Source organism: Sylvia atricapilla, chromosome 6 (genome assembly GCF_009819655.1).
Source record: "Sylvia atricapilla isolate bSylAtr1 chromosome 6, bSylAtr1.pri, whole genome shotgun sequence".
In the NCBI taxonomy this organism is placed as follows: Eukaryota; Metazoa; Chordata; class Aves; order Passeriformes; family Sylviidae; genus Sylvia; species Sylvia atricapilla.
Genome location: NC_089145.1, coordinates 44,983,199 through 45,002,212, shown reverse-complemented (window position 1 = coordinate 45,002,212; position 19,014 = coordinate 44,983,199). Strand labels below are relative to the sequence as shown.

Genomic DNA, 19,014 nt, shown 5'->3' with positions numbered 1-19,014 from the left:
CACTAAGCTGAAACATGGGGTTGGCTTGCTGTGTTGCAAGTCCAGTCTGTTACACAAAGCTGTGATGATACAATTCTTTAGAAGATAAAATTAGAGTTCTGTGTATAAGCAGCTAACAGGAAGTACAAGCAATGCTTTGTGTTGTGAGAAATAGCAGCAAGAAAGGCAGAAGAACTTCAGCAAGTTGTGGATCAGTCTTCTGAAGTGGTTTGTGACTGTAAAGTTTGTTGTGGGCACCCCTCCATGGTGAAGAGGCCCAGATGGCCTTCAGTGCTTTTAGGAAACATCCCAGTCACTGACGCAATCCTACAGACTCCTTGCTGTCTCTGGCAAAGCACTGATGGAACTCCCTGGTTAGACATTGAGAATGGCCAGCACCAGCACTGCTGAGTGTAAATGCAAAATCATGGTTGTTAAACGAGTACTACAACACAAGTCTGCGAGTGCTAAAATAGACAAACTTTGTCATTACTATCCTGTTGAAAAGTTAATCTTTTTGCTTATCATTGTAACAGCATGCATCCTCAAAGGTTTAGGATGCAGCTCTTGCTGTAATAATTATAATAATAATATAATAGTAATAAGTTATGCTGAGATGCATTGGATAGGAATCTCCAGCAGTAATCTCAACCACTGAGAGTGTTTAACAATAATAAGCATATTTGCTAGAAAGGCAGCTGCAAAGATCATTCTAGCAGCCAACCCAGGTATCATTCTGGCAAATGATTTTGTTGAGGAAAAACAATAGACATCTAAATTGCCATCTGTGTGAATCCACCCAAAGCCTTCAGCACCATAAGTTGCCTCTCCAGAGACTCCTCCCTTAAGTTGTCTGTCCAAACTGGCTTGTGGTGGTAAAACTAGTAAACAATAATGGCATAGTAGCAAGAATCTTCAGCAAAGAACTTCAGAAACATCTGCTGTCCAAAATGGTACCCTGCAAACATGTTTCCGTGCTGTTTTTATCTGTGTTGTTTATGGATCAGCATTTCCTTTTATATATCTGGTGTATTCCATATAGTTTGTACTGATTCTCTGCAGATTGAAAACATTCATGTTAAAAATCGTATCTATTTGCTCCATAATAAACTCTGCCTGTACTTTCATGTACTAGAATTACTGCAGACTGTCTGAAAGCTCTGTCAGGCCTTATCTTTAATACCATTAGTAAAAAGAGTTTATTCTTATGTTATCCTCTTGGAAGTCATGTTGAATTGCTGTTGTTAACAACAGAGAATTGAAATCAGCTGACAAATACTGCTCTGCTGTTGATGTTGTCTTGAGCAACTTGCCTTGGTCTCAGCTGCTGATACCACATCCCCAGCCCACTTCCTGTAGGTATGGTGTGAATATATTTACCAGGTTGATGGCAGCTGGGCCATATGCCAGATACGATATGTCCTTTTTCCCACCCCCAAACCAGTAGATGAAGATCTGCAAAGGAGAGAGCTCTGTGGTAGCGTTCAAGATTCCTGGAGTGTTCAGAGATTTTTCTCACTACTTTGAAGTTACTGCAGAAGGGGAGAGAACTACATGGAAGGCTCTTTGACTGCTCTCCACCCCTTTTGACTCCTTGATCTTTGATTTCGGTTCTCATCTCAAGAGATTAAATTAAATCCAGATTCTCAGCCTAATTACATTGATTATGTATTAAGCCTCAACTTGTTAGCCAAATTATTTTGGTTACATACTGGGCCCTCATACAGTTTTGAAAATCAAGTTGTTAATGTCCCTTTCATGTTTTGTGATGATCTGTGTTTAGATTCAGTAACCTGTATTACAATGAAATTGAAAGGATGCTTTAGATGTAATCCAAAATGCTTTCATAGCATTCTGAGGCTGCCTTTGCAAGAAACAAGCTCTTCTGGGTGCTGTAGATCAGACCTCTGTTTATCTTAATGAAATATAAGTCCATGGAGGCTGCTTACTGTACCAAAAGGAGAAGAGGGAAGGGATTAATTCTGCATTAAAATAAGCATTTTCCCTCTGTTTCAGATTCAGACTGCTGATTCTTTTACAGCGTTCTGTGCTTTTTGCTCTGTGTACTTATATTTCTCAGGGAACCTTAATCACGCGTGAACTGGTACAGGGTTCACCTATTCAGATTTCATAGTCCAGAGTTTTTTCTCAAGGTTTTGCTGCTGCCATTGTGGAGTGGTGTGCACACTGATACAAATTTGAATTCACTGGCGATACTTATTAGAAGGCAGAAATTTGCATAATTGTCTTAGACTGATGTGTGTAAAGAAACACCATACAGGGTGCTGCCAGCATCATGTTTCTGTAGGCAGAGGATCTCCATTGCCTTGTGCTTAGGAGATGTGATTTTTGTCATCCAGTTTTCTAAATCTTTTGATGACAGATGCATCAAGGTGATTTTACTGTACTTTTCTAACCCTCACCGTGCTCTTACTGGTTTATCTTAGAAAGCAGCAAGCTTGCTGCATTGTTATAGAGTTAACCCCACTCTAGGCTTGGCTTGGCTTTTGATTTTGTGGATCAGAAGGCTTTGTGTCCTTTGGTCTAATTCAGTTACTAGTGAGTGTGCTTTGAAATGTAAGGTCAGACAGAGTTCTTCTGGTTGCCCTCGTTTGTCAAGGTACCTTGAACAGCATTTTTGAGAGACTGTCAGAAAGGGAAAAATAGATCCTTCTGAAAGACTTACTGATGTACATGGCATGCAGGGTGGATCCTCCTTCCAGGTCCCACCATGCTCGCTCTTGTATCTTAGTTGTCCAAAAGTAAAAGTTGCATTGTGGGATGATTGATGATGATCAGTTTAATTTAAAAAGAAAAAATAGCTGTAACTGTAGATGTGCTTGCTCTACTCATATCTTTCTTTCCCTGGTTGCAAACTCAGCATTGTGTTCTTATCTTTACCTGCCTGTATAATGTCAGAAGGGTAAAAGAAGCAACTTTGCTAAAAAGAGTGAGGTTAAGAACAGGAATGTACCACATCCTGCTTTATGCAGGATTCAAGAGCTGAAGGGATGCAAGGATCCTGTAACTGTTGTGACTGGCAATAAACCTTCTCTCCTCCCCACCTTTCACTCTCTTGAATTAATTTTAAGCATAGTCACAGGCACTGAGGAACATAAGCTGTATAATTTCAATACTTAAAATCAGAATTTAAAAGTTGGAATCACACTTTAGCTGGTTATCTTAATGTTCATTGAAATATGTAAAGTTCTAGCTTTTCAGAAATAAATTGATCAGAAAACCTGAAGGTTGTGTTTTAATCATTTGAAGAAACATTCTCAAATGTGACATTTTTCAGAGCAGTTTGTGCATATTTTTAGAGGGTTTTTCCCAATTTTTGGAATTGAATGTGTCTATCTATATAAACATTTGGGTAGGAGGGAGCCGTTTGCTAGAAGAAGGGCAAGAATAGGTATTGCTTATTCTAGTCATAGGAAGAAAATGGATAAAATGGTGTCTGTAGCTTAACTTTTGGTGTCAAATACATTGAACTGACGTAGCAGAATGTCCATCACTTACTCTTGGGAGTTGTGGCATCTGTGGTAGTTTGGTTTGTTACTGGGAGCAAGAAGCTGAGCTTGGCTCTTCCATCTGAACTCAGAAGGACTGTACTTTCATAGAAGGTGTGGTACCTTGAGATCTTTAGCCAGTGAATACAAAATTGTTAGTCTGAGTTTGTTTGCCTTTTTTTAAGGGATGTGGTTAAAACTGCTGAGCTTTGTGGCTTAAGTTGACTTTACTGAGTTTCCAGGTGCCGTTCTATCCAATGTTGTCTGTAAGGCCTGGAGGCCAGCTCTTTCATGGCGGCACCATAATGCCAGTTGCAGAGGTCACTGGGTGCAGCTGTGTGCCACTGAAATAATGGTTTAGAAATCATTCTGGTAGCTTTCTGGTATGTACTGGCTGACTGGAAGATGGCTGAAAAACAGGAGTGATCATGCTTGATGGTAGGTAGGAAGGAAAAGGAAATCTGTTGGATAAATGGTCCAGTGATTCAGGGCTAGAATTACTCTGGAGTCATCACTTCTAGATGGGAAGTTGCCATAGCAACAAAAATGCTTTCTTTCAACATTTCCAATTCAGAAATGTTTCCCATCCTCTTAAATAATCACTTTGGGCTAATTTTAGAATTTTTCTGCAATTTAGAATACTTCCTTCCCTGAGGTGTGTGCTACCTTCGGGTACTGTAGTGTGTGCATGTGTGCACCTGTTAATTTGAAATGGAGAATTTGTTTGGGAATGGAGGAAACAGGAAAACGGCTTTTCCTGTTCTAAGTAATGAAAAAATACAGGTGTCAGTGGAAAGTAGCCAGTTTGGAAAAACACCATTAGGCTCAATAACAGTATTGAAAGTACAGAATCCTGTGCAGTAATAATGTTTATGATGCATCTTAATTAGCATTTACTGCTTAATACTCGGTAAGTCATTGGTTCCTAATTCTTAGTATTGGTTTTTTTCTAGCTTAGTCTATTAATATTTCTGTTTGTAATGCTTTTGAAAATTTCAGTTAATGGATAGAAATTACCTTGCAGATCACTTGTATTTCAGCATAAACATTTTTAAACATTTACTGTCTGAGATTAAAAAGTGAAATAGTCTGAAAAATGCAATGTAACAGGTATTACTTGTACATAAATGCATTCAATTTGCTGATGTATTCCATTTTTACTGGAACAAGTTCTAGAGTCTTTTTGGTAACTGAGACTTAGAATATTCACTGTACTGGCTCCCTTTATTTGTTCTATAAGGCTGTTCTATATTTGTTCTATAAGGGTTTTGCTTTTATTATATTAAATTTGCAAAATGGTCATTTTAAATGTGTTCAATGAAACCTAAATGTTGCTTTCAGTCACCTTTAATACATAAAGTGCTGTGTGTATAATATAATAAAATAGTTAATATATTCTTGAAGCATATATTCTTTCCCAGTCATGCTACTAGAACAAAATTTGAATGAAATTACTGTCTTGGAGACTCAAAAGGTAGATATTTATGTATGGTAACACTTCCATGCATGCTGAATATATACACTACAAGACTATGCAAATTGTTGATGAATAAGCTTTTCTGGGAATACTTTTCAGAACATGAAGAAAATTGGTTTATCTTGTTTTAGCAATATCTCTGTGAAAATGCCACTGATGTTATTCCATGCAGGAATGAAGCTGCTTTCACACCTATAACACTTAACAAAATTATAATTAAATCAAGATGAACTGCCAAAGTACCAGGGTTAGAACTTGATTTTCATCATGAATCGCATTCCCATCTGATTTTATTCCCTATTGGTTATCTTGTGGGCACTTTCAGAGAAGAATATGGTCTTTCCTGCAAGGCAGAAGTGCCAAGGTGTGTTTTAAGATGTGTATGCTTCTAGTTTGCAAATTGGAGAGACTTCTACAGCAAGTTAATGAATTGAATTACAATATGAATTACAATATTGCAGCAAGAGGTCCTTGTCAGCTGTTTCTATATTTTTAGTGTAGATCACACCTAGATATATTATCATTCTTGTAATTAATGTCATGAAATTATTCATATTTTAAAAGTTAACTATTGCCTCCTTTAAACCTGCTTTTCCTCCTTCAAAAAAAAAAAAAAAAAAAAGGAATGAGAAAGGCAGCACCACAAGTTCTGACAGGCTTTTCTTAATGATGCATTTTATTCAGCTTAAGAGAGAGCACTGTCAAGTGTAGTCAGGGGAATAACAGCAAACTGGAAACCTGTAGTGGGAACCATTTTTCTTGATTTATGTTATAAACTTCATACAGAGGTACAGTGACAGTCTAATAAGGATTATTACAGTAAAAGCAACTTGCTTTGAGTAGGCAGTAAACCACTACAAATCTTAGTGTATGTTTTAGAAGCTGTTAAAGCTACTACAATAGTAAGACTGCCTGAATGCCCTGGCCAAGCTCAGGACTGTGGCAGCAAGGCCCAGGATGAATAGGCAGTGAAAGGTTCACCTGCTGTAAATAGACAAGTTTCTCTGGTCCCTTTGAAGATGAACTTTAATACTGAGGAGACCTGGACTTCTAAGGAGGGAGAAGTGAGAGTAGCTGAAGAAATACATGATTTGAAAAATTCTTTTGAATTGTTTGGTGACTTCAAATAAATGGGCTACTGCATGTACCAAGGTGATCTGTTCCTATCTATATGAGGGCTTTGGTACAGAAATGAATCCTGAAAAGATGAGCAGAACAATAGGTGGCAATACATTCAGAAGATAACGGATACAATAGTTTAATTAAAAGTATATTAATTTTCAGTTTTTTCTGTGACTAAAATGGCTTTTTAGAAGATTTTTATTTCTAAGTTCAGCTGTAACTAACTGCTTTAATTTCTTTTTAAACAGGTGTCAAACAAAAAATCAAACAGCACTCCTCCCCCAGCACAACTATCTAAAATCAAAGTACCAGCACCACAGACTGTAGTGAAGAAGGAAAAGCGTCAGAGTTCTTCAAGGTTTAATGTTAGCAATAACAGGGAGCTTCAAAAACTGCCAGCTTTAAAAGGTATGTCTTTCCAAAGTAGAATTACTCTTGTGTGGAAATTTGGGCATGAGACTGAGAAGCATCTGAGCTATCATACTTCTAATATCTGGACAGCATACATAATACATCAAGTATGCACATATACAAACTGCACATACTTGCACTGGGTGGTTTTTAATTTTGTTTGATCTGCATTTGAGGACTTCCAGTATGTTGCCTTCTTGGCGATCAGTATAGGCAATGTCTGTGTGACAGCATATTCACTCATCTTGCAAAATTGCAGGATATTTGGGCTCTCTTTGCAAAATATTAGGCAGCTGTCCTCAGTGCAGTGTGCTCAAAGCTTACTTCGTTTGTGCTAAAATTTCTCTTGACATTGTTAGAAGACCTGGTCTGTATGGGTCTGTTTTTCCTGGGCATGGGTCAGGCAGAGTGGTACCTTTTTAGTGCACATGAATTTTTTTCTTTGTTGATTTTAAGGTTTTTTAATCTCTTAGATTTATATTTACTTCCACCTGTGACAAAAAGATGGTGATAATTGATGCATTTTCTCTTACTAACCCAGCTTTTATCAGCTTTATTTGTCCTGAAGACTTATTTAGAGGAAACAAAAAAAAAGGACATTTTTGAAGTGCAGTGTGTACTGATTTAGTGTTCAAGATTGGCAGTGAAAGCCTAATAGATCACTGAAATGTTGAGTAGTACTGGTGCAGACAATGTAAAAATTATTGGGGAAATTGTTGGATTCTTTCCTCCACGCATCATTTTCTTAATATATTATATTACATTACATTACATTATATTATATATAATATGTATTAGTGTTTCTTGAAAATAAACTCTGCTTCTTAGCCTATCTGAATTACACTGCATTTCATTCAGATTAAACTAGATTGTAAGATTTTTCTCTTCACATAGGTACTGTTTTTACAAAACAAACCTGAAATACTGTCCATCCTGTTAGTATAGCAGCCTATATACAAGATGCTGTTTAGTATATTTCAAGACTAAACTACTGCTTATTTAGTTAATTTCAATCTATTTATTAATTTTTAAAATAAGGATATTTAGCACCACAGGTTATGAATAATATGTTCTGTCTTCTAAACTGACATAGAAGGTTCATGCACAAGCTGTGACAACCAAGGGCATGAGTGACATAAGCAAAAGACACTGAACTAAAATAGTGATTTTTATACAATTTTTATGCATACAGCCACATTGATTGGCAAAGCTTTTGTTCAAAGACTCAGCCGCAAAGAAAATAATTTGTTTCTTGGTCCTATTTTAAATACAGTGGTTCTGGTAGTGCCTGGGACTGCAGCTCAGGGATACCAGATCTGAGCATGCAATTAGAAGCAGTGTGGACAGAGAGCTGGACATGGGGAAAATGAGTGCAGGTAGGACAGGGGAGAACTAATCCATCCTACAGTGGTGAAGGTGAAATTCAAGATCTTTTTCTGCTTTGGCTATGCTGGAGTTTAAACCAGTAGTTCAGTGAAGTGCAGAATAATGTTTGCTGGAGGAGAGAGGAGTAAAAAAAAAAAAAGAAAATTCTTAAAAACTGTCTGAGGTGTTTTCTCAGAGCATTCTAGCACTTTTTGACACAGTGTACGTACTTGTGAAGAAATGGTAGGAGTATTGTGCATTGTAATTGCCTTCAGTCTGCAATCACTCCCCCCACCCTGAGGTGAAAGGAATGAAAAGATCTTGAGCTTCTCCCTGGTGGATGCCTGGTGCTGTGTGTACACCCCTGGGCTGTCAAGGGCCAAAGTTTGTTACAGAGCACAGGTGCAATTGTTGACCTAGTGAAGGGTAGTAATTGCCACCTTTTACTAGGAAAGATAGTAATAGCTTTATTATCAAGCTGTACCCAATCTCATGGATCATACCAGATGCATAATGGCTGTGCTCACTGCATGTGCTTACTCCTGATGTAATTCCAATCTGCCAGGGTGCCTCAGAATATTGTTGGCCAGTTGTACTGTTCCTCTAAAAGATACAGAATAGCTGACTTGATGTGTGTTTAGTGGGTCAAGCAAATCTGGGAAACCTTCTTTTTGGAGATCTTTAAGTGTGTTGTTTAATGTCTGTGTCTGGACAAGAGTTAAATTGGACTGGCAGGCTGTAATTTAAAGGACTGAAATGATTAAGACAGGTTTGACTTCTATGAAGTGCTGGGGAAGAACATAGTGTTCCTTCAGGTTAGCTGTGCTTAACCAGCTTTCAGACGCCTGTTACTCATAACAGGTGCTGTATTTCTATGGCTACAGTACCTGGGGAACCTTTCTTTTGTCTGTAGTAGAGCAAGAAATGTGTCTTTTCTTACAAATGTTGCATTGACTACTCTGTGGTACTTTACATGAGACTGTATTTTAAGCATAAAATACAGAATGGGATTGTCTTTGCATACTTGAAGGTCCCTATGAGATATGTAAAAGCTTGTAACTGGTAAGATGTGAAGGAGCTGTGGTATTGGTGAGATAACCACCTTTCTTCTGTGCCACGGGTCTGGAGATGAGGTCAGCAGATCACTTGAAATACTGGGAGGGAAAGGAGGAGCTGCCAAGGTGGCTTTTCATCAAGATTTCTTATTTAAGAAATATTTTTTTGATCTTCAGGCATGCCGGAAACTTTCTCTTGGGTGTTACACAAAAGTGCTGATGGTAAGCTTCTGGAAATGCCAGCATATTTGCCCTGGTGACTGATATTAGTGTAGTATGATTTGTGTTCATTGGAGCAACTTATGTTTAATGTTATGCACCCTCAGATTATCCAGGAAATGGAGGAGCAGGATAGCTCAGATAATGCATAAAGAAAATGAAATAGATTATGAATTAAGAGGCTCTAAGAAGAGAGCTGAATATAGAAAAGAGAAGTCTCTGATGTAATTACTTTGTGGAACACCAAGATCCATGTATTAGCAAAGCTGCAAACTAATGAAGCTCCCTGCAGCACAGTGCAGTGCAACCTGCTTTAGTTGGGTAGAACAGGTAGCTTGTCTGCCCACAGATAACCTAGAGGTATCTCTAGAGAAGTGCCTTCAGAACAGTGTCAAACATCTTAAAAAGATCTTACCTATTTTCACCAAAAAAAGAAAAAAATCTGTGCCAACAAACTTGTGTTTTGTTGATTTCTGCTTATCCAGTTCCGTTTGTTAGCTAACATTGGTAGTACAGATACTTAAATTACAGAAAATTGATTTTTGCTTTGAATTGTTCATTGGAAAAAATTACTAGACTTCAAGATGGGTTTGTGGTTTGAAAGCTTGCAGATTAATGCTTTGTTTTTTATCAAATATAAATAGCAAAGGGTGCTTCAGCCTTCAGAAACTTACCAGTTTCTTAATTTTTGGTTTCCTAAGAAAGCAGATTGTAGTTTAGGATGAGTTAACATTAGTAACTTATACTTAAGATACTACAATTACATAAACTGTTAATATTGTTTAAAACTTCAAAAATATGTACTCTGTGAAATAAACAGTGTAAGTGTTCAGTATTATTATGTAAATATGTTTAAAAAGTAGCATATCCTGGCTTGTGCACACCTGGGCACTCACACAGTGAGTGTGTCTTCTCACACACTCTTCTCACACAGTGAGTTTGTCTTCTTTCCAGATGCTCACTTCAGCTTTATGCAAGAAGCTTGAATTCATTGTTACATTTTTGGTAATTTTTTCATGGTAAATGAGATTTTTAACAATGCAAATAGGCGAATGTGCTTGTATTTGGACATTATTTTGCATGAATGTGCTGATTCTAGTAAACAGTAAATGTAGTAAACTGTAAAATAGAAATGATTGTACACAGTGGTGAGATTTTTAAGGATGTGGTCTGAACCTTTATAATATGTAAGAAAATGTCACAACGAGAATTTTTAAGTATAATACTAAAACACCCTAACTAGGATAAAATGTTTTATGCGCTGTCAAATACAGTTGTGTCACAAATCTAACTTTAACCTTCAAGTAATATTCATTAAAAGGAATGTTCTCTGTCAGTTCTAGAATAACAAGTTTGAAAAAAAAAAAAGTCAGTACTACTTAATATTCTAAAATGTTGCAAATTGTCCCAATGAACATATGTTAGTCATGCATATGTAAATTTAGTCACGATTCAAAAATACACTTTTTGGTAGCATTTTTGTATATACTTTTTTAAAGCTCAGTAAAATCCTGTTACAGCCATATAAAGGCCTCTTGGGATGTTGTGTTGGGTTTGTGCATTTGGGATTGGGTTCTTTTGTTGGTTTTTTAGGGGGGTTGGGGGTTTCTTTCAGATAACAGTGAACATTGTTAGATACGATGGAGATTTGACATCAGCTTTTATTTTCAAATACAGTTCTGAATTTATTTTAAAAGTTACTATTTACCTCTGGGAGTTGGACTTCTGATCTCAAAGATGTGGATACTATATCCTTATAAAGGTTTTTATGAAGGTAGGAAGAAATGAGCTACACTGACAGCTGAGGACATATGTACTGACTTTTAGTGCTGAGAAGTATAGATTTGGTTTTTTAATGTAGAGTATCTGCATGTCATAGGATTAAACAGATTCTGGTATTTTGTTGTTGAAGATCTTGCCACACATTTTGATCTGGTTTTGATCTTCTGGTGATGTCAGTTTCTGCTTTAGCATGGTTTCAACATTAGAAGTACTATTAGTCATATATATTTGAAAAACCCCAGAACAACCAAAAAAGCCTACCCAATAAAAGTGGGGGAGTGGAAAAGAAATTAACATGACAGGTCATTTTTCTGAGCACATGTCATGCAGAGAGCATGGTTCTTGTTTTCTTTCAAGCAGAGACTTCAGAGCTCTGCCAAATTCTGACTCTGTTCTGTGTAAAAGAACATCAGGGTGGTGTCTCAACTTGTCTGCGTGTGATACAGGACTGATAGGGAGGCAAGCATTATTAAAGCTTTCCTAATGTTTTTAAGTTTTAAGTGGCTGTCTAGGAGATAGCTCTGTTTTCATCATCTGTAAAATATTCAAGTCTGATGCATCAAAATTATAGAAGAGGTGATTCTAGTTTGAGTCTGATACCTAAAAAACCAATTGTACCAAATTTTGATTGATAAAACTGTTGAAACCATGAGGAAGAAGGAAAAAGTGAGAATTGCTCAAGAGGTCAGAAATGGAAAATTATTGTGTGTTTTTCTCAACTGCAGAGTGCAGATAAGTAAGCAAAACTGATACTAAGTAAATGAGAAAGCAAGTCAAGTTTTGTTCTCAGTACTGCAGAGAAATTCAACATGTATGTTGATAATTTCTACAAACTCATATTTGAATATATTTAAACTGAAGCAGAGTGTATTACCTGTTCATATGAAACCAGCATCTATTTTCATGATACAAAAGAGACTGATTGGATGTGTGCAATATAATTGAATTTATGAGAATCATGGCACTAATGGACTGCTTGGGGGTTTTGAGGAGCATTTTTCATATAAGCTGCTGAAACTGGAGACCTCAATGTTTAGGATCACTTTCATTTCAGAAATCTACTCCTGCCACTTGTAATTTATGTAGAGAACAAATATGCTGTACTTCGGCCTTTCCAGTTTAATTATACTTATGTGCATGCATGGCAATTGTGTCCAGCTGCAAGGTGGTAGCATTCCTGGTTAGCTAAGTCTTTTATGCAAAGTGAGATGGTAGATTAAACAAGATAATTCTGCTATAAAATATAATTTGCTTTAATACATAATTCTTTTAAAAGGCAAGACACTGAGGCAAAACAAATTACTTCTCATGTTAAAAGTTTTTTAAATAGATCATTCTCCTCTCCCTTGTATCTGAAGTTACTCCCTATAGTGGAGTATAGTATGCTGAATGCTGTCCTTTTGTCCTGACTGTGTTCATGCTTTTACAGGGGTTTTTTGGCAGCCCAACGTTGTATTTAATTTATTGAAACAAAAAATCCATAATGGAAAATACTGCAGAAGCTTGTTCTTTCCTCTATCAGTATGGCTGTGTTAGTGAATGTATGTATTGTATTATGTGAAGGAACTGTGGAGGCTCTTTGTCCTGTTACTTTAGCAACTTTGCCCTTGAACTTTGATCCTAAAAGCATTATCAGTATTGCATTAACAGACTTTCCTGTACTGATTTTTCTTTTAAATGTTTAAAATAATTATTAAAATATGTGTGGTAAGCATATACATTTCTTAAACCAAAAGCTGACAATTTTTTGGTGTTCATACAGGAATATACAATCAGTGGTTATAAAGTAATTAATATTAAAATACTGAGAAATTGTCCAGTCTGAATTGCTATGTAGCATTTTAAAGATTAAGAAACATGATAGCTAGTGAATGAAGAACTACCAAAAAAAAAGGTTGTAGAGGAAAAATACTTGGCTTGAGTGTGTGAATTCTTCTCCTTCAGCTAGTTTTACATGAAATCATAGGCTTGGATTAATGAGTCGTTTTTCATTTCAACTGCCCTATCAAACACCTACTCATTAGTCAGCAGCTGAAAGTGTTAGAAGAATGCACTACATCTGTCACTGGCAGCATTTCCTACCAAACTTGTTTCCACTGAAGTTTGGATAGAATCCATAAAAATAGGATTTAAAATGTGGTATTGTCTTGTTTTCTAGATTCTAACCTGTCTCTGAATTCACTTTAGATCTCTCTTAAAATGTCTTCTATTATGCCCTTATTCACAAAAGGAACATTTTGTTCCATTGCATAGATCCTCATTATAATTAGACCAACACATTTTTGCCCCTGCACTGAACTTCTTTCTTCTTAAGACCTCTACAGATCGAGCATAGAATTTATACACATAAATATCAATCAGTGGTTGTTGGATAACTAGCCTGGTCTCAGATTTTTACTCTTAAATGTAATTTTTACACTTTGTTTCTCTAAAGTGGTATGTGTGACCTATGTAATAAGACCGCAGAAAGCAGTAAGTTTGGTGTTATTTTGGTGGATTTTGCACAGGGCTTGATTAAAATAGTGTGCCAGTATTTGAAATGAGCTTCTGCAATCTGCCCTAGGAATTGTTTTTGTACCAATGCTATTTTAAAAAGAGGTTTCTTTTAAGGTAATGTTGTACAGCTTTCTGAACTCAACCAATATCTACTGGTTTTTCTCCCTACCCCCACTCACAAAACAAGAGTGTACAAGATGGATTCTTGAGTATACAAGATCGATTGAAGGAAAACTTGGCACTGTTGAACCTGTGTGCTACAGTGACCATGCAAATATTAGGAAATCTGGATAGAGACAGGAAATCCAGTCACAAACAGACATTTACCAATTCCTTTTTTATCCAAATTTTGCTGTACTAGAAGGAGTGAGTATTATAAATTTTTCTATGAGGAATTGTCTTCTACCATGCTTCAGCCTTGAGAATTTTTAAGGAAGCTGCATTATAGTTCATATCCCTTTCATTTATCCAGTTAAGTATATGTTTCTTATCTCTGTATTTCTTTTGATAGCTAGGTATTAACATGGTGTTTACTGCCTCTTTTTCCTTGAAGGATTTCCTCTTGGCTGTCCTTTGGAATTCAGTCAGAACCTAGTAGGAGAAGCCCATATCCTTCCTGTTGCTGCACGTTCTCTTCCAGAATGTGTATTATCCAGTACCTTTCCTTCTCTAAAACAAAGTTATTGTCTTTGAGTAACTCTTTGAGTAGCTCAGGATTGTGATGAGACTCATGTTTTCTTATAGCCTGACATAATTGTTTAAGTTTTGTGTAGGCTGTAATTGGAGGGGGAGAAAAGTAAACTACATTCCTCCTACCAGAAAAAGCAAGTCATGTTTATTCCTGTCCCTTTTTTGGGTGTCTGTCTGGTGGTCCAGATAATGGAATCAACATAGCTCAAACTCACCCTTTTCTTATTTAACTGTGCTCAGTTTCCTAATCTGGTTCAGCCATGCAGCTGCACAAACCCTTATACAGCAATTTCAGACAGTTGGGCACCTGTGCCTCAGAAGAGAGGGGATTGCAGCAGTAGCTCCTATAGGTTTAGCTCAGCTTAGACTGCCATGTCACACAGTCTAAGTTAGCAGAAAACTAACCTAACAATAAAGTGGCTTTCTGTTGACTTAGGAACTACACCAGCTCAGCTGTGGGTCTGATGACCACTGAAGCAGATGAGAGCAAAATATTTTCAAATGTAAAGCAGAGAGAAGTGCAGGAAGGGGCCTGAAGCAGCCTGCAAGAAGGCTGGCCTAGGTTGATGAGGAATAACAATTTCAGCAATTGTGGAATTATGCCTTTAGTAACCTTAGAGCTCAGGCTAAATATCCTCCCTTCCTCTCTCAGTCAAAAAATAAAAAAGTAGCCAACCCAAGTGTCATCATGCAAATAGGAGTTCATGCAATTTTAATTATCTTAGGTTGTTGATTCTGCCAGTATCAGTTAGAATAGTAGATGGTGTAAAATGGAAATAGAGGCAACCTTTGGGCAGGTGAATTTGCTGTGTGTGTTGTGAAGGAGTGAGAAGTGGGGTGAGTGGTTGTTTTTAAAATCAATAACCCAAATGGAGATTTTGAAAAAGTGGTACATAGTCTCCAAATTTAAGGAGTATTCATCAGCTAGTAGGAGATGAATATGCTGGATCCTAACTAAATGATCTTGAAAGGTCCCTTCCGACAAAAAACATTCTATAATTCTAAAAAGTTACACAGTTATATTCTGAGAACTTTATAAGATTTTTCCTTCATTCCCGCCATTGGAAAGTCAGAAGTGATGAGCAGGGTTCAGAGGAAACCTGTAATAGCTAGTGTTTCACTGTTTTGTCAATATGATTGTTTTGTTGATTTAATTCTCAGAATGGATAGCTGAAGTTTGTACTGTTTTTCATTTTCTTGCAACAGAAATGTCTTCATAAATTTGTTAAAGTAAGCTTTTCTTCCTCTATTGATATTCATTAGCTCTGCTCCACTAGCACTAATATTCTTTCCCTTCCATTAGGAAGTCAATTCCTAACTCAATTTTCTTAGCAATTTTTTCCCAAATGAAGTTGCTCAAAATAATTCAACTTAAGTAAATATTTTCCTTTGATGGCAAATCAAATATTTTAAGACTGAAACAAAGGGAGGGTATACAAACCTCCTGGGCAGAATGTATTCTCAATCTGTACACTGGTGAGAAGACTGCAGATGGTGGTAACCAGCAAAAGGTCTTCTGAAGACCAAAGTGTTTAGCTCCCCTAGTGCCCTGTCAAAACTACCCCAGAAAGACACTGATTTAAGTAGTTTCTCGGTGGTTTGCACAGTACTGGACTCAGACCTAACAGAGTCCAGCAAAAAAGAAGAAATGAGAACATTTCTGCAAGAGAAAATTCAATGACTGTGACTGGGTGTTCCGCCAGTAGGACTGCTAGCTCTGTAAATATCACATTTACTCTCTCTAATGAAGAATTTTCTAGGGGTTTGACTCTTAAACCATTACCTAAAATTTGCTAGTGAACAACTATGAAAGTCATGCTTATGTATAAATTAGGAAATGGAGCTGTAACTAATGTTCCCCTTTTGCTCTGTTTTTAAATTGTGTCTGTGGCCACAGGGACAGCCTTCCTAGCCATTTAATCTTTGTAAGGAGTTTCAGAGAGACAGAAGCAGCAGCTGACCATTAAAACAAAGACATTATTAAAGAGGAGTGATGGAGCAGCTGATCTTAAACATATGGTTACCAGATAAACTGAAATTTTAAACCCAATTTTTGCTGCTTCATACTGTGGTTTATTGCTATTAATTAAACTAATTCTGCTTTGAGATCAGGAAAAAAAAACCAGAATTTGCTGTAAGATCCTGCATGTGAAAATACTTCAAGAAACTACCCAAGTTGTTTAGTTTTTTCCTTCAAAATCTTGTAGAAAACCTTGTTAGAGGTCAGTCTTGGTTTTATTTTTCAATCTAGTTTTTTAAAAGCATATCTCTATGGTAGCTTTTTGTTTTAGAAGGCTAAAACCCACACTGAACTTGGTTATTTTAAAAGCCTGTTCCAACCTTGATAATTCTGTGATTCTGAGGTATACTCAAGGGATATATGGATAAAAAACATGAAGTTTCTGAGGATGCACCTTCCCTGGTTTTGCCTACAGTGTAAGGATTAAGGATTTGAATCTGTAGTCTGTAGAAAAGGTCTAAAATGGTTCATTTTGATGTTGTCAAAAGCAGGATCAACTACATTTATGTCACACATTATTTTTGGTCATTTTTTAAATTACTAGAAACTTCGAAGTCTTCTATTTATTTTCATTGTGCTTATCGTGAAGGGATTTCATTTAATTTCTAACCTAATCTTCTTTGAGGTAGGATGTATTTACTTTTTGTAGTGAATGTAGAATAATTAATTCCTTCCACCTCCATAATTATTTTTTAAGGTACTTGGGTATTCTCAGTCAAGTCTGTTCTATTTGAAAACAACCAACCAACCCACACACCACATCAAACAGAGGAGCTTAATTTTTTTTAACTAAGTAATACTTTAAAGATTTGTTGTCTTTGGGCTTTCTCATCAGGTTTACATCCAGGATGTACTTCAAATTTGGCCTTGTCAGCAATCATTAAATCCAATTGATTTCCTTGTGTGTCTTATGGATGATATTATTCTTTTTTATATCCCAGTTAGTCTTTTCCCTTCACCAATTGAATAATATTCAGTAACGCTCTGCCTCAGCTTTGAAAGTATATTATCGTAGTGTGCTATAATTTTTCTAACCAGGTACACACATATGCCCTATAATTTGTTGTTATTTCAAATTTTCATCGGCAAATTACCTAATGGAAAAGTGTCTTCTGATGTGCCTCCCGCCCCTTTTTTTTAGAGCAGATATAAGTTAGGACAGTGTCATAGATTAAGTAATCTACATACTGATTTGCACTAGTACGTGACATACAGTATTTGGGGAGAAGGACCGATTTGGAGACAGCACAAGTAACCAGTGCCAGCTTCTCTGATCACTCCCAGCAGACAAAATGGTCCTTCAAATAGTTCATTGTAAAAATAAACGTGCAAGTCTCGTATGACGAAAAAAGGCTGCTCTCAGTTTTGTTGTAAATACCTTAAATAATCAAACTAACAAGTTCAGAAATTGTTGTGCTGTGCTTATTTTTATTGTAATTCTGAGATTATGGAACAAAACTGCTTCCATATGCCTATATATTGCTTCCTAGTCCTTTACTTTTCAGTAATAGTTTAAAAAGTTATTTATAATTACTGATCTTTTTTAGAAAGGAAAACTAGTATTTTGCAATATCCAAATTTAGGAACATTAATGTAAACTGAAGGCAGATCCATTTCTAGATTGATAGAAGTATCCAGGTCCATTTCTAGATTAAAAGAAATAGCATGAAACATGAGGCTTTCATCTGCTGCTTGTCATATATACGTATTTCTTTTATTCATTATATACATACTAGTTACCAGTGATAAAAGAGTTCAGGGAGTGCTTATGACGTTTTATATTTCTAAATCACCAATAATAATCCAAGGACCTGTATCCTACTGTGAACTAAGTACCTTTTGTTATGGCCCTTGAAAGCTTCAATCGTAGATGGTGCCCTCAATGCTGTGTTTTTCCACGGTTAAATGGAACATTGCTTTGATAATCCTGGGAAACCGTACTGAAGGAAAGGCTAAGGAAAGAAGAAAAATAAAAATGCACGCGCTTTTCCTAGCAGGTGCCACTGAATATTATCGAGGGGGCGGGGGTACAACAGCAGCAATGAGATCATCCTGGTAATAATAAAAAACGCAAACGCAAGGCAGCAGAGCCGCCCTCTCCGCAGCCGCTCCGCCCCTGCCGCGGGCGGCCCGGGCCCGGCGCGGGCGCGGGGGGAGCCCCGAGCCGGCCGCGCTCATTCGCGGCCTCCTCCGTGTCATTTGAAGTTGCTGCCGTCGGCCAATGGGGCTCCTCCCGCCCGCTGACATCACTCCCCAGCCAGTTCCCTCCAGCTGCAGAGCGCTTCAGTTTCTGTCTTTTTTTAAACTAAAATGGAGGCTGGTTTCTTGCCTTAAGGAATATAGTGCCGTGCCTGCTGGAGCCTAGATGTTGACATGTAACAGAGCTGGCAGCAGGATGGTGGTTGACGCAGCCAATTCCAATGGGCCGTTCCAGCCCGTGGCCCTTTTGCATATTAGAGGTGAGTTATTGTGCGTGTGAGAGTGAATCGCGACCCTCTGACGAGCGAATAAATGGCTATTGTGGAGCTCGGAGAAGGGGAGCAGGAAGTCCTTTGTAGCTCAGTCCCTCTCGGTTTGTTACAGCCGCAGTAAAACAGGCGGAGAGCAAAACCCATTTTCTATTAAATGTGTTTGGGGAAGGTTTAAGAATTCGTAGAGACACTGCATACATAGTTAAAAGCAGGTTTTACAGCTTTCTGCCGTAACTCTCCCATCCCCCCTCCAAGCTGTGCTGATGTCAAAGGATGTGAAGTCACTACCCCCGAAAGGTACTGAGGGGGGAAGGGAAAAGCCAAGTTATCCCTATATCGTTTCTAAAGAATAAGAACAAACCTTTGGTGTGCTTCAAAGCCTTTTTTTGTTTGTTCGTTTGAATTGTTCAGATATAGC

General features: G+C 37.3%; 1 protein-coding gene across 3 annotated transcripts in view; it reads left to right on the top strand.

The window, feature by feature from the left end:
* PPP2R5C (protein phosphatase 2 regulatory subunit B'gamma) overlaps positions 1–19,014 on the top strand; it is a 77,238-nt gene that overhangs the window by 10,604 nt on the left and 47,620 nt on the right. Inside the window, exons 3-4 of one of the 3 annotated variants that reach the window (XM_066321775.1) lie at positions 6,336–6,495; positions 9,096–9,140. In XM_066321775.1, the coding sequence (XP_066177872.1) occupies positions 6,336–6,495; positions 9,096–9,140 (205 nt within the window). Of the gene's footprint in view, positions 1–6,335; positions 6,496–9,095; positions 9,141–18,460; positions 18,585–19,014 lie in introns of those variants that run through there. The other 2 variants (XM_066321777.1, XM_066321776.1) reach the window with 2 other exon arrangements.